Consider the following 16,896-nt stretch of genomic DNA (forward strand, 5'->3'; position numbering starts at 1 on the left):
ATGCATCAAAAACTGAAGAATATTTATGGGGAATGACTTTGAAGGACTTAGCTCAATTAAGCCATTTCTAGATAGCATTGACCCCCACAATAGAGATGATTTGGCTAAATCGTACTTTAACAAGTTCTTGTCCCATTGTGAAAAATGACATAGCATTGTGAACCTGTCACTGTTTTCTGTTAAGATTTCCATGAGAACACTGTTCATTACTTCGGTGTCCTCCTTTTGAAGACTCAGAAATTTCTGGCCTAAGTTGAATTTATAGTGAGCATCTGAGATATTAACTTCAGCAAATAAATAACTTATCCAAAATTAAGTGAACTTCCATCTCCAAATCTGATTTTTCTTCATTTCTCTGGTTACCCTGACTAGAAGCCTCATGGTCAGTCTTCAATCCTTTCCATCATTAATTCCCAATACTGTATTTAATACTTCTATATGAAGTCCTTCAAATCTACTTCTCTCCATACTGTCTCCCCTGAGAATTTTTTTTTTTTTTAATTTTTATTTATTTATGATAGTCACACAGAGAGAGAGAGAGAGAGAGAGAGGCAGAGACATAGGCAGAGGGAGAAGCAGGCTCCATGCACCGGGAGCCCAACGTGGGATTCGATCCCGGGTCTCCAGGATCGCGCCCTGGGCCAAAGGCAGGCACCAAACCGCTGCGCCACCCAGGGATCCCTCCCCTGAGAATTTTGAATTGGCTTTCTGATTTTCTTGCTCTGAGTGATCAACAAATCATTGCTTTATATTTTCCTAAGTAGCCCTGATCAACAACTGACCATGGAGAATTCCAAATGCTTCAGTATGGTCTTTAAAGCCTCCCATTAACAAGTTTTGTTTTGTTTTTTTCCATTAACAAGTTTTGAATGTATAAAACACAACCCTGCCAGTCATACCATATGCTGCAAGAAGGTTAAGTCACTACTCCCAAAATAAACTACTTTCCCATTTTTATTTTTTTGTGCATGCTAATTCTACCCTTAATGCCCTTGACCTTCATCCTCTACTTGTCAAAAATCTAACCTATACTGTAATATACTGAATTAAAAAAAAAACAAAAAACAAAAACCATGGTCCATACTAACCTGGGAGGGAAAGCTTTCCTGCAGAAAATGTCAGCCAGTAAATGTAAAAAAGAATGATACAATCACCACTTTACAGCTCCCAATGTTCTATTTCAGGTCAGAATCAATAGACCCCAAAACCATTCAGTGAAAAGTTGTTGGGGAACAAGATACTCATAGTTTTTTAAAAAATAACTATTATATGGAGTGCACTGTTGTGACGAGTACCGGGTACTATATGTTAAGTGTTAAATTGTATACCTGAAACTAGTATTATACTGTATGTTAATGAACTGGAATTTAAATAAATTTTTTTAAAGATTCTATTTATTTATTTATGAAAGACACAGAGAGGCAGACACATAGGCAGAAGGAGAAGCAGACTTCCTCAGGGAGCCTGATGTGGGACTTGATCCCAGGATCCTCATGACCTGAGTCAAAGGCAGATGCTCAACCACAGAGCCACCCAGGGGACCAAATAAAAACTTTAAAAAAAATACTATTATAAAAGATGCTGGGGAGATAATTAGGTAAATTTTAATATGGACTGAATATTATCAAATCAGTTTTCCCTGGTAATATGGTAACGTGGCTATATAGATGGTCTTTCTCCCTTTTCTTCCAACAGGAGAAAATCAAATGTAATAGGGTACATACAGGGAATCCACACTGACATGGCATTCCAAATACAATGAGGCAACAGGAAACTCCATACGGGATAAGAAGGGTAGAGGCCTGTGGACACAATGGGGAGAAAATTCACTACCAAGAAGGTGAAAGGAGATGTTTGGAAAACCAAGATTGTTCTATTGTTGAGCTGAAGGTCTTTCTTCTTAGGGCACAGATGCTTTTTTTTTTTTTTTTTTTTTTTAATAAAGAGACTGCTGGGGTAGGAGGCAGGGTACGCAATTGGAGAGAGAGAATAATAACATGCAGACTTCATGCTGAGCCCAGAGGCTGACGCAGGGCTCGATCAAATGAGCCTGAGATCACGATCTGAGCTGAAATCAAGAGTCGGACACTTTACCAACTGAGCCACCCAGGTGCCCCCAAATGCTGAAAAGTATCAGAAGTGCCAGGATGCTTGCAACTTACTCTCAAATGGCTCCCCAGAAAAATAAAACAAATGCATCAAAATATTAACAAGTGGCATATACTGATGAAAAGTGAGTGTTGCTTGTGCTGTTCTTCCAACTTTTCCTTAGGTAGGCCTCAGTATTTTTGTAATTAAAAAGGCTACACTCTGGGGCACCTGGGTAGCTCAGTCAGTCAAGTGTCTGCCTTCAGGTCATGATCCCAGGGTCCTGGGATCGAGCGCCATGTGGAGCCCGCTTTCCCTCTCCCTCTGCCTGCCACTCCCCCTGCTTGTACTGTCAAATAGGCCAATTCTTCCATGAACTCTTTTCCAGTTCTGTACATAAATTTTCTAATCCAAATGGCACTTTATACTGGTCATTTACTGCATCTTATGTGTACTTCTATAATTGCACAGCTTTTAGTTAACTGTACTCGCCTTTTGTCCTCCTCCCTATTCCTTAGGGAAGAGGGTCCTTCTAGGTTACTCATTTTGTATCACACTCTTTAGTGCTTATCTCATAGTTGAGCAATCAAAAGCTAAACTAAGCACTGAGATATGCCTATCTTAATATTCTTACATAGATTACACAGCTGAGACATCAGAAGCCTTCTCCAGAGCTAGATTTTACAATTATCAAATAGATTTTAAAATATCTGAAAGCAATAAAACCTCAAATTTCAAAGGTCAGGTGCATTTCTGTTAAGTTGTGCAAAAATACACTTCATGACAGCCTTCTGGCTGCCCCACAATAGGGCCATTGAGCAGAGTATTTAGGCCCATCTGGTGAAAACAGTTGGGTGCCTGTGAAGTTTCCCAACTTGCCGGTCTCTGAGTGACTAATAAAAAATAACATTTGAATCTCAATTTGTTTCTCCTGGTTCACTGTTAGAATAGACTGGGTTGGGCTCAACTAAACTATTGTGGGAGGGCTTTACAGCTTTAGGGAAACCCTTGCCATCCTAGTTCTAGCACAATTTTTTTTCTTTCCACAAACTATTGTCTTTAATTTTTTTGAAGATTTTATTTACTTGAGAGAAAGTGCGCTTGCAGAGGGAGAAGCAGACACCCGCTTCTCCCGGAGCAGGGAGCCCGACATGGGGCTCCATCCCAGATCAGGATGAGAGCCAAAGGCAGACAACCAACTGAGCCATGCAGGCGCCCCTGCCTCTTTTTATTCTCTACATCCAACATGGGCCCCAAACTCATGACTTCAAGATCGAGTTACACGCTCTACCAACTGAGCCAGCCAAGCATCTCTTCTACAGTTTCTTAATCTAGATGAATAAACAACATACTTAAATTACTATGCTATGGACAGCCTAGGTGGCTCAGCAGTTTAGCGCCAACTTCAGCCCAGGGCGTGATCCTGGAGTCCCAGGATTGAGTCCCACATTGGGCTCCCTGCATGGAGCCTGGTTCTCCCTCTGCCTCTTTCTGGGTTTCTCATGAATAAATAAATAAAATCTTTTTTAAAAAATTACTATGGGGGATCCCTGGGTGGCGCAGCGGTTTGGTGCCTGCCTTTGGCCCAGGGCGCGATCCTGGAGACCCGGGATCGAGTCCCACGTCGGGCTCCCGGTGCATGGAGCCTGCTTCTCCCTCTGCCTGTGTCTCTGCCTCTCTCTCTCTCTGTGACTGTCATAAATTAAAAAAAATAAAAAATAAAAAAAAATAAAAAATTACTATGGCTAGTAGAAACTAAAATCCAGAGGAACATTCCCCAAAAAAGTTCTTCCTAGGGTGCATTTCTTAGACATTTTTGTCCTGCTTTTACTAGACCAATTAAAGTACACCTGCTTTTAGAAAAATACTTTTTAAGATTTATTCATTCATCAGAGACATAGAAGGGCAAAGGCAGATAGAGAAGCAGGCTCCCTGAAGTGAGCCTATGCAGGACTCGATTCCAGGACCCTGGAATCACGACCTGAGCCAGAGGCAGATGCTCAACTGCTGAGCCACCCAGGCATACCTATACCTGCTTTAGAATATTCTATACCAAAGCTCACATAAGTAAAAATGAACATTTCAGCTTTTATCAGATAATTTAGTCATATGAGCAGCATTTCTCCCAAATCATAATCTTCTCATATTGTGATAAGAGTTGAGAGTTGTGCAGAGTGTAGTATATACAAGTACACACATGCAAAGTTCTTGCCCGTTGGGTGAAATTAACAGATTACACATATAATGTAAAAGGAAGTGACACAATTACGATACGGAGCTGACAAAATAACTGAAAAGTTATTAGCTGCCTTTGGGAAATACTAAGAGGTGGTGGGGAAGGAGGAGGCAAGTGAGGGATTTCCATTTTTCATAAATAGCGGTCTTGACCTTTTGTTTCTTTAAATTATATGCCTTATGTAACAATTTAAAAATGAAGAGCCCAGGGGCACCTGGGTGGCTCAGATCAGTTAAGGTCATGATCTCTCATGCCTTCTGCTCAGGTCATGATCCTTTTGCTTAGGTCATGTTAGCAGGATTCTGGGATAGAGCCCTGCATCAGGCTCCCTGCTCAGTGGGGAGCCTGCTTCTCCCTCTGCCTCTGTTGGGTGTTCTCTCCCTCTGACAAATAAAAATTTTTTTTTTTAAGATTTTATTTATTCATGAGAAACACAGAGAGGCAGAGACAATAGGCAGGGGAGAAGCACTCTTCACAGGTGGCCCAACGTGGGACTTGAACTTGGATCCCGGGATCACACCCTGAGCCGAAGGCAGATGCTAAACCTCTGAGCCACCCAGGGGTCCTCAATCAAAATCTTAAAACCCACAAAAAACGAAGAGCCCAGAAAGATCCAGGCATACGAATTAAGTAAGACACAGGTGTCGTAGCAGGTTATATGGAGGAGTCATTTAACAAAGGAATCTAAAAAATTGGGTGGGAATATGGAAAAAAGATTGCTGATCTCTACACAAAAATTTAACTCCACATGGATTGTGATGATTATCTTTATTTTTTAAATTTTAAGTAAGCTCTATACCCAATGTGGGGCTTGAACTCAGAACCCCAAGATCAGTCTCACTCTACAGACTGATCAGTCTCACTCTACAGACTGAGCCAGCCAAACACCCCAGTGACAGTCAATCTTCTGTGTCATTGTGGCTAAACTACAGTATCCAGTTTTTGGTCAAACACCAGTCTAATTGCTGTGAAAGTATTTTTTAGACGTAATTAACAGTTAAAATACTATAAATATTATGCTTCATAACGTAACATGGGTGGGTATCGTCTAGTCAAAGGTCTTTAGAGAATCTGAGGTCCAAAGAGGAAGAAGGAATTCTACCTCCAGACACAACCCTTCCATGGGTCTCCAGCCTGTCCATCTGCCCTTTCAAACTTGCCAGCCTCTACAAACTCTCTATACACATCCTATTTGTTGAATTTCTCTGAAGAACTCTTAACACCTGGATTAAGCTCTTAGGTCTAACAAGAGCCAACCTTTAAAAACTCTTAGTAAGGGCAGCCTGGGTGGCTCAGCGGTTTAGCGCCACCTTAAGCCCAGGGCGTGAACCTGGAGACCCCAGGATCAAGTCCCACATTGGGCTCCTGCATGGAGCCTGCTCCTCCCTCTGCCTGTGTCTCTGCCTCTCTAGGTCTCTCGTGAATAAATAAAATCTTTAAAAAAATAAAAACTCTTAGTAAAAACTAGTGATCTTTGAAATCTGTAGGATGAAGATTTCCTAAATAAGACTGAAATTACTAATCATAAAAACTGACCCTGATTACATTGATTATAACTACTGCTTTTAAAAGGTAAAGAATACTTAAAAATGAGAATATATGGACAAATGTTCTTAATTCTTATGCATATGTCCTTTCTTAATCTTTCAGACTTCACTTAGAATTATGTACGCCTGCTAATTTTAATAATATTCAAGTAAAACTAGCTAAAAAGCATGTTTACTAATTCCTCATATTAATTTCAGTTCTTTTTTATTTTTAAATGATTTTATTTATTCATGAGAGAGAGAGAGACAGGCAGGCAGAAGGAGAAGCAGGCTCCATGCAGGGAGCCTGATGTGGGACTCATCTCAGGTCTCCAGGATCACACCCCAGGCTGAAGGCGGCGCTAAACCGCTGGGCCACCGGGGCTGCCCTCAGTTCTTTTTAAAAGAATCACTCAAACTACAGAAAACCACCAACCAATATGGAACCTTTATTTTTAAGGTAATTTCTGTACATCTGGAGCATAAGAGTAATCCTTTTACAAATGGAACTGATTACTAGAATAAGTGATGACAAAACCAAACTGGCATCTGATGTAAATCCACAGGAGTTTAAGCTTCAAATCCAGCCAAGAAGTTTGTTACAATCTCTTTCAGCTTAGCATCTGACTGTTCTGAGATCTTTCCATCGGTCCTATTTGGAAATGAAAAGCAGTTCACATCAGTTCTGACCTAAATAAAAATTCAATGACTAGCTACAAAATTCAAAAGAACTTAAAGTTTACAAAAAAGAGGCCATCAATTGTGTTCCTACCTTATATTGCCCAAGAGGGCTTGGTGCTGGCTGATAACATGAGCCAAGAAGGCATGCTCAAACTTTGTGATCTTGCTGGGCTCCAATTTATCAAGATATCCTCTTACACCAGCATAAATAACAGCCACTTGTTCTTCAATAGCCATGGGAGCTGAAAACAAAAGAATACAAAGTTAAGCTGCTCAAAAAAATAAAGGCTACATTAACAAAATCAGAGAAACTTGTCTTTTCTTCTAATTATTAACAAGTCTCTATGTATCACCTACTCTTACTTTCTGTGACAAACTACATTAATATCCTTTCCCAGTTCTCTTCCCAGTGAACAGTTTTTCCCTTATATTTGCAAGCCTTCAAGGGCAATCGTAAGCATATTCCACAAGCACTGCTTAGCGTCTGGCAGCATTTATACTATCTGAGATATAAATAATTTGTTGAAACTTTACAGCAAGATAAACACATACTAACATACATTTAAATCTGCCCAATCCCAGTCTCTCAAAGCCAAGGGAGAAAGGTGAAGAGGAAATCTAACAGGTTTTAATTCTCAAAATAAAAGTATTAAATATAAGTTTTCCTGGTTATTTAAATAATGAGATTGTATTGCAAGTAAACAGGCATCAACCACATTCAAAACACTGTATCTTTAATGAAAAAAACACCACTTGTTATATACAGCTTGTAGGGAGCTATGGGATATTCCCAGGCCCTTAAACACAGTAGGAACTTGATGAAATTAAAGAACAACTCACAATATTGTCCTTGCTTCAGCAACTCAGTCAATCGCACACCACGACTCAAGAGTTGCTGAGTGGCAGCATCAAGGTCAGAACCGAACTGGGCAAAAGCAGCAACCTCACGATACTGAGCCAATTCCAGCTTCATGGTACCTGCCACCTGAAATACAGAAATGGTCAATTCATGCAACACAAAAATACTTGTTGACAAAGAACACTATACAAATACATTATAATTTTAACTTAATGATATCCCTCGACAAAGTGATGCAAATTACCTGCTTCATGGCCCTGGTTTGGGCAGCAGATCCAACACGGGACACAGACAAACCGACGTTAATGGCAGGGCGGATACCTTTGTAGAACAATTCTGTTTCCAAGAAAATCTACGACATACAGAGAATACACATACTATTGAGCTCCCCCCCCAATAAATATCCAACTATTTTCAAAATTAAGTTAAAGCCCAAGATCTCCAAGGAAAAATGTTCAGGGTCTCATCATTAAGAGCTACTTCAATCTTTCATAGCAGATACCAACTTACATATTCTATTGCTAAGAGATGTGAGAAGAAAAAAACAGATAAAAAAAAAATTTCTATCAAAATATATGCAGATGAAGTGATTTGATCTCTGAGATTTGCTTCAAGATTATCTAGCTTGCTATATATGAAGGCTGGCTATAAATGAAGCAAAGAAAAAAAAAAAAAGAAAAAAAAAAAAAATAAATGAAGCAAAGATGAAGTGTGCTATACCACAAGTTGAAATGGGTGAGAAACACATGGAGGGTTTGGTTCATTATACCGTTCTCCTTGCTCTTCTATACCTTTGAAATTTTCTACAATAAATAGTGAAAGGCATTTAACAAATCAGTTCATAAACACTAATCTCAACCAATGTTTTGGAATCACCCAAAGCTTTTGCATTTATCTTAATCATAAAATAATACCTGTCCATCAGTGATGGAAATGACATTTGTTGGAATGTAAGCAGACACATCACCAGCTTGCGTTTCTATGACTGGTAAAGCAGTCAAGGAACCACCACCAAAAGAATCGTTCATTTTGGCTGCTCTCTCTAGCAGACGGGAGTGTAGGTAGAACACATCACCAGGATAGGCTTCACGACCAGGGGGCCGGCGGAGCAGCAGAGACATCTGACGATAAGCAACAGCCTATATAGTACAGGAAAGGGTTATAAAGTTTAGTTACTAGAAGCTAAATTTGTCACCTTCCTTTGTGGTGCAAACATATAAACAGATTCTAAAGACACATATCCTCTGACCTGTTTGGATAAGTCATCATAGATGATCAAAGCATGTTTGCCATTATCTCTAAAATATTCTCCCATGGAACAGCCAGAATAAGGAGCCAGGTACTGAAGTGGAGCAGCATCAGAAGCAGTAGCTGACACCACAATGGTGTACTTCATGGCATCTGGAAGAAAATAAATTTTAAGTTTCACAAGGTTATCAACATTTTGATTTTGGAGGTCTATGTAATAGGCCTATAATAAAAATTGGGAGTGCCTGGGTGGCTCAGTCGATTAAGCATCTGCCTTCAACTCAGGTCAGGATTTGACAGCCCTGGGACTGAGCCCTGATGGGGTTCCCTGCTTAGCAGTGAGTGAGTCTGCTTCTCCCTCTGCCCCTCCCCTCTGCTCGTGCTCTCACTCTCTCAGATAAATAAAATCTTTTAAAAATTTTTAAATAAATAAAAATTAAGTGCTTTATTAAGTAATTCACCAAAGTCAGATTAACCAGAGCCAACAAGCACCTATTTTAAAGAAACCAATAGAAATCTTAAGATTGTTTTATTCTATTTTTTTACTTGTTTTAATTTTACTTATTGAATTACGTTAATAGAGATTTCAGTTCATTAGGGAGTGATTTAAACCAGCTTTCACTAAGGAAAAAGCTACTCTTAAGATTAGCAACAATAGGACTCCCAGAGAACAATTAGACTAACAGCAGTTCGTCCTCCTCCCCCCACCCCTTTTTTAAAGTAAATCCTATCCTCAAGGTAGGGCTCGTTTCACATCCCCAACACCAAGAGTCACATGCTTTATCAACTGAGCCAGCCAGGCACCCCCAGACTAAAAATCTTCAATACCTGCATCTGTAAGTCTCTTCACCAACTGGGCAACCGTAGATCTCTTCTGACCAATAGCAACGTAGATACAGTATAGCTTCTTCTTTTCATCAGTTCCGTCATTGAAACGTTTCTGATTAATGATTGTGTCAATAGCAATTGATGTTTTGCTTTAAAAAGAGAAAATAAACGTAAATCTTAGTAAATAAATACTTCAAGGATTTCTCAACTTAAGTACTACTAACCCTCATCACACTCCACTCTCCCTATTATATCAAAGCATTCACCATTCCAAGCCTAAAAAGTAATCTTTCCACAAGCAAATTTTAGTTAGAATGTTTAATGAGCTTTACGCACCCAGTTTGCCGGTCACCAATAATCAGCTCACGCTGACCACGACCAATTGGCACCAAGCTATCCACAGCCTTGATGCCAGTCTGCATGGGTTCACGCACAGAGATTCGAGGAATGATCCCAGGGGCTTTCAGGCCAACTCGCCTACGGGTCTTGGAACCAACTGGACCCTGTTAAATAAAAAGGAGCCCTCAAAACAATTAGTTTTGATGTCTGTTAGAAACGGAATACAACCACATCTAATACATGATATACATACCTTTCCATCGATGGCATTACCAAGGGCATCTACAACACGGCCCAACAGCTCCTCGCCAACTGGAACGTCCACAATGGCTCCTGTTCTTTTCACGATATCTCCTTCCTTAATTAGTTTATCATTTCCAAACACGACAACACCAACATTGTCAGGTTCCAAGTTCAGAGACATACCCTACACAAAACACAATTGAACCCCCATGAAGCCTGAGTAGTACTTCTCTCCCCATTTGTCAACACTACATGATAAGAAAACAGCTAGTAAAAAAAAAAAATGTCCTTCAGATCTGGTTTACTCAAATATTTTTACAACAAACAACCTGCTTTGGTAGAGACTTTTAAAACAGCAAACATGCTTATGTTTTGAATAATCTTAGAGCATTATGATGAGCCTGACATGCTCCTTTATTGCATCCTCAAAGAACTAAAAGAAGCAAAGAAACTGAACAAGTCAAGCCTTTTTCACTGATCTCTTTTGTCTAGGGCTTTTGAACCAGATGATCAGTATGAAATAAAGTGATCAACTAGAAATTTTAAGGCACAATTGATTTACATCTTTTTATCTGTGAAAATGTCCATTAACAGTTTAAAAAATTATAATGAGAACTCACTGGGTTAATAGAAAGTGAAACAAGCTACCCAAACAAGGACAAAATGCCATAATTTAACAGTGGTAGGTCATCTCTCATCATTACAACCTTAATTCAAAATGGTAAGAGTTTTAAGTCCTTAATCATTACTAAGGAAGAATGCTATTCCGGAACACAGTCAGTCTGGTCAGTAATGTCAGCTCTGTAAGTACTCAGAACAAATAAAGAAATATCATGGATTATTCCTACAGGTACAAATTTGTAACTTAAATCTTTAATGTTCAATATAGTAGTCACTAACCACACTGTGTAGCTATTTAAAATTTGAATTAACTAACACTATCTTACCAAAGTCAGAGACACTGACTTTTCTCTCCAATTAACACATCTCTATACCTTACCCACTTTCTCTGTGAGAAATTCTTCATTGTACACACTCAATAGCCTCGCATGTAAAATATTATACTTAAACAGCAGAAGACATAAAATATTTCCATCATTGCAAGAAGTTTTATTAGACAATATTAGATTCCTACATCTTAAAAGCTAAAAAGAAACTGGGTTCATTTATTTCAGCCACACCTTTAAAAGCTATGTAATATATATACAACTGAAGATATGAGAAGCTAAGTTTTTAGCCAAGGTCTTACAGCTACAGAGAAAACTTTTGGCTCTGTAAGTAATCTTCCCTAACAAGGCTCTTTTGCCATACTGGTCACTAGCCAGAGGACCAAGACTTTTCCCATTTGTGCTGAGTGGGTAATCCTACGACCGCTGGTCTACCCAGGTATCATTCTCTGCTTTCCTCAGAAAACCCATGACTCCTACCATTTGTTTTCATCCCACTGGCCAACCAGGCCCAACCTAATAGAAAGAAGTAGACTTTCATCATCAGAGAGCTTCTGATAACTTGATATCACCAGTTTAACTCAACACTAATAGGTCTACCCTTACTAGAAATAAAAATTCAACAACTTTCAACTTTCCACCAGAAATGAATTTAGTTGGAAGTTATCTAATGCTTTTGTATAAGATGATCTTAATGGCTACAAAACAGACTTTTTAGAATTTGGCTGAAAGTTTACTAAATTTTTTATTTCGGTGGCAGTGGCTACAACTTATATACATCAGTCCCTTGTGTAAAAACTTTGGTAGCCAAAACCTTTTATTCTTTTCACAATCTAGGAGAATGACTAAAACACTGAAGAAGCTGAAACAAGTTCAAATACAAAAAATACTAGCACAGTCTCTGAATTACTAAAGGAATAACTCAGAGACCAATCCTAATACACAAAAAATCTCATTTTATAATTTACCTTTAAGCCTGAAGAAAACTCTACCATTTCTTCTGCCTGAACATTTCTCAGCCCATGTACACGGGCAATACCATCCCCAATGCTTAGGACACGCCCAGTCTCTTCAAGGTCGACAGAGGTATCAGCTCCCAGAATACGCTCTTCAAGGATAGAGGACACTTCAGCAGTGCCTATTAAGAGAAAAAATTCCATTGCAAAAACAGCCTGGTCCCAAAATCTTTTTAAAACCCACTTCTCTGACAATGTAAGAACTATTGTTTTATAATCACCGTAATCAAATTATTCTAAAATGTAATATACATTTTTTTCTATTCAAAAAAGCTTGGTATCTTCCGCTACTATAAAAACAAATCTAAGCGATGAAAAGAAAATTTCACGAAACAAATGTAAACCAAACAAGAAGCTAGTAAGACTAAACAACACCATTAAAAAAATATTTTCTACCTTCTACTCCTTTGGTTTAATTTCTAAGGAACTGTATGTATGTTGAAACCTGACTTTTTGGCTAAAGTCTGCAGGAAGCTTACAAATGCTTCATTCGTAAGCTTTTTTTAAAGTAGGCTTCATGCCCAGCATGGAGCCCAACACGGTGCTTAAACTCATGACCCTGAGCTGGAGACCTGAGCTGAAATGAAGAGTGGGACACTTAACCAAATCAGCCACACAGACCCCCCAAAAATGCAGTCTATTTTTAAAAGCAACTATTAACAAAGTATAAATCTTTCCCTTCAAAGGCACACAAATACTTATTATTCTTCATCTTAGCATGTAACATTTAACATTCACTCTTAAATCTTCAGTTCAAAAGCCCCACTCATGTCTCCAAAGGAATTCCCTAACCTACAGCATCTTCCTATGCACACCTCCCCACACTTCTCTATCCTATTTGCAATGTGCAAATTTATAGGTTGCCATGTATGGATTAGCAGCTACTACCTTCAAAAAACATAATGGTAAAAATTGCTTACTTTTTTCTAAAGTTTTTTAGGAGAGGAAAAAAGTCTTTCATAGTTGAGAAAGGATGCCTACCATCTTATACATGTACTTTCTGTTTTCACCCAAGGGATATTATATCAGAAGAAAAAAGTTGTAGTATCACGAAAAAAGTATTTCACTAGAACAAGAGAATCTACCAAGACACGGCTAAATGGCACATTACAGGCTAAGAACCTGAGATTTGTAGTAACTAAAGTAGAGAGGGAAAAAAAATTAACAAATGACAATAAAACACAAGTTATGTAACCTATGTAACTTATCTTGTCACTTATTGACAAGGCAATAAGTGTGGTATATGTAGTCTCAGAAATAATGACTTACCAGTCTTCTGAAGACGAGTGTTAGAGGCATGGAGGTTCCTTGCAGCAATGAAGGATGATCCCAAAGCATTTTTGGAGACCTAGTACATAAACACATTTAAGAATTCGACTTAAAAAAAAAAAAAAAAAAAAAGCCTTTAGAACACTGGCAAGCTTAAATGCAGGCTTAGTTTGATCATGTTATCAGTGAAAATATATACTATATTCAAAATATCTTGTTTAAAATTGGAAGGCTATTAATCATGTGATGAAGTTGCTTTTGCTATATGCAAAAAATATATTATGCAGCTCCTAACGACACTGTTAACTATTCTATAAAAAGCATATTTTAAAAACCAAGAGTTACCAAATTATCTTTTAATTAAATGGCTTCAAGTACTGTTATTTCATCCTTAGATATATTTCAGTTGAACTGTAGAAATTCTCAATAAGATAAACTGCTTCCTAAAGGGGGCAAATATCAATACACACCCTATTTTACTTAAAAAAAAAAAAAAAAAAGAAAGAAAAAGAAAAAAGAAAAAAAAGGGATCCCTGGATGGCTCAGTGGTTTAGTGCCTGCCTTTGGTCCAGGGCGTGATTCTGGGGTCGTGGGATAGAGTCCCATTATCAGGCTCCCTACATGAAGCCTGCTTCTCCCTCTGCCTGTGTCTCTGCCTCTCTCTCTCTGTGTCACTCATGAATAAATAAATTAACATCTTTTTTTTTTAAGGAAAGAATTTTAAAAAGCAAATAAAAATTAAACTGGTAAATGTCAGAATTTGATTAGAAATTAAGCGTGGCTGTGGACTCTTTTTTCCCCTGCCTTCCACAAAGCCCACAGCAATCTGCACTCCCTCCTCCTTCAAGCTGTCATACTGGGATTGGTCACTGTCCATTCTGAACCCACTACTTTCTACAGGACTGGAGAAAAAACCGTTAAAAATGTTTTTTCTTCTAATGGTTATTAGAACGGTAAAACAGCCAGTGCTTATTTTACCTTTGAAACTGAGATCACACTTACCATGGAAAAAAACATAAGCAAATGTAAGCTTTAAAAACTTCAAGGGCGATAAGTACCGAAGGGCATTGACCTTTCAGGGGCATTTTCCAACCTACGTTCTACCTTGACTTCTCAATCGCGGTCCAACGACTCCTCAAGGACGGAATCTTAAAACACGTCAAGAACCACAAGATCAAGCAAAGCCTTTTTCCCCCGCCTGAGACCACCTGGGCGTCACCGCTCAGGTATCGGCCGCATGAAACGCACGTTCGCCCCATCTCCCCATCGCTTCGGCACCGGGCACCAAGAGACGGCCTGCTGAAGTACTGACAGGAGCGCCTTCGTTTATGGCTTTGCCCCGAACCGACCTCGGGGCAGAGGAGGAAGAGGAGAAATGCCGGGGCCTGCTGACCTTCAGACAATGTCAGGTCGCCTCCACAAGAACTAGCGACAGTGCTCTGACCTTCAGCGGGGTCGAGCCTCGCCGTTTCCGAGCGGGCTTCGGAGAGCCTGCGCCCCAGCCCCTGACCTTCACTCCAGGACCTCCTCCCTCTCGGACACCACCCCCCTCCCCCCGCCGAGGCCCCATCTCCGGACGGCCTCGGGGGCACCACCTTCCCGCACGGAGGGCGAGCGACGGCCCCTGCGCCGCCACCCAGCCCGGCCCGAGCGGCCAGCACTGCAAGATGGCGGCGCCCGCCAGCCCCTCACCCTCCTTGCAGCAGAGCTCTCGAGTCAGCGCACCGCCAGACACCGCCGGGCCACCTCCCTCCTGCCGGTCCCCCGCACTCACCAGCCCGGCCCGCCGAGGGAGGGCGCGGGCCACGGCCGCGGCGACGCGCACGGACAGCATCTCTGCAGTTTCGCTCCGGGTAGCTCCTCCGCAGCCGCAGCCTCCGGACTGACTGGGACAAAATGGCTGAGCCGCGAGGAAGGTCAAGGCAGCCGGCCCACCTGACCCGGAAGTACCGCCCCTCGCTGTCACCCCCGGCCGGAAATCTGCCTCCTGCGGGAAAGTTGGGGGTGGGGTTACCTCTTTCAAGTATCGTTTTTAGAATTAAACTTAAAAATGAGTGATTAGACCTTTGTCAGCTTCGGCCCAGGCCTTCGTTACACATTTATTTTGACCTATTGGGTCGACCTTGTGGTTGCCCCTGGCGACCGCGTGGGTAGCGGAACCCGCTGGGATGCGGTTCTCAGGCTTGGTGACTGTAGAGTCGTCACCCTTTACTGGGGCGGCAGCTGGTTGGAAGGTGATGGGAGGTTGACGGTGTGGGGTCCGAGGCTACAGCTTTTAAAGCTTTATAGCAACAGTAAACAGTTCATCACCGGAAACTTGCCGAACTGATTAATCCATAGATCTCTGGCCCCATTCCCCAGACCCTCTAAAGTCGAAAATTAGGAGCAATCTGATTTTGAGAGAAGAGCCCATACCATTCTAGGTGATCCGTGAAGCACTTAGATTGCAAAGTCGTAGTGCTTTTAGGTTATGTCTAAATGAAATCTGTAAATTAGAACAAATTGCTTAAAAATGGTAATAAACACAAAGAGCCGAAGAAGAGTGGTTGCCAATTCTACTGAGAATGGTGCAGTTTGGACAAGGATTCAAAGTCCTCTAATCAGCAGCTAGTTTCATGAGAGTGTTTAAATTTGGAATAAAATGGAAATTATGAAGAAAAAAACTCCTTCCCGTACCTACACATTAACACTGGGGCAGAGCTACCCCCCTCCACACACACACAGAATTTTGGTGATATTGAGATTTTTTTTTTTTTTGTGTGTGTGATATGCACAGGATTGGCAGGGGGATATTGGATGTCTTATCTGGTTTACGCCCAAAACCTTAATTTGGGTGAGACACATAAATATCTGTATTAAAAGGCTCATATCCCAAAATATAGCTTGCAAATGTATGGTCAGCAATCCCTTTCTCTAATATTCTATTCCATTTTCAAGGTGAATATCCTTCTTGTCATGGATAAAAATAGGCTAATGGGAAAAAATTAGTTTGTGGAAACAAAAATGACTGAGGCTTATTCTGTGGAATTTGTAGCAATGAAAGCGGACAAAGGGCCTAAAGATAACTTTTTCCCCCATAATCTGGGGCTGGACCAACTTACTTGAAATTTGATTACTGAGAAGAGACATATATGACTAGAACAAAAAGAATAAGCAAGCCATACAATATGGTGTTGGCTAGTTAGTAAAATTCTTTTGAAAACTAATTTAATCATTTTAAATAAGCATGTGACTTAAAAGTATTTATTGCTAAGACTGAGCAACAATTTGATGTTAAAACACATATATCAGACCACTGAGTAAGCACATGGTCTATCTTTCCTGTTGTTTCACAGTATACTACAGGAGGCTGCAGGCCGCACTGTGGTCTAACTAGCCTTCGAAGATAAAATAATTGAAGCCAGAACATTATGGTCAGATTCTAGCTCTACTACCTAATCTTGGTCAAGTCATTTAATCCATATATGTGTGTGGTTTTTAATGTGAAATTTGTAGAATAAGGTGTTCATCTATTTTTCTAGGGTACTTGTAGGAATGAAACTAAAATAGGAAAATACAGAGAAAACTATACATTGCTGTCTGTGTAAAGAGAACCTCTCATAGTGTTAACTACAAT

General features: G+C 40.1%; 1 protein-coding gene across 1 annotated transcript; it reads right to left on the reverse strand.

Moving 5' to 3' along the window:
• Positions 1–6,279: 6,279 nt before the first annotated feature.
• Positions 6,280–15,211, reverse strand: ATP5F1A (ATP synthase F1 subunit alpha). The gene is made up of 12 exons (XM_077900645.1): positions 15,055–15,211; positions 13,281–13,359; positions 11,964–12,133; positions 10,059–10,232; positions 9,803–9,969; positions 9,467–9,615; positions 8,640–8,791; positions 8,305–8,529; positions 7,635–7,742; positions 7,372–7,516; positions 6,623–6,773; positions 6,280–6,502 (listed from the first exon to the last, which is right to left on the reverse strand). Exons 1-12 carry the CDS (start codon positions 15,112–15,114, stop codon positions 6,421–6,423), a joined length of 1,662 nt encoding a protein of 553 aa, XP_077756771.1. The 5' UTR covers positions 15,115–15,211; the 3' UTR covers positions 6,280–6,420.
• Positions 15,212–16,896: the final 1,685 nt, after the last annotated feature.

Source organism: Canis aureus, chromosome 6, assembly GCF_053574225.1.
Source record: "Canis aureus isolate CA01 chromosome 6, VMU_Caureus_v.1.0, whole genome shotgun sequence".
Lineage (NCBI taxonomy): Eukaryota > Metazoa > Chordata > Mammalia > Carnivora > Canidae > Canis > Canis aureus.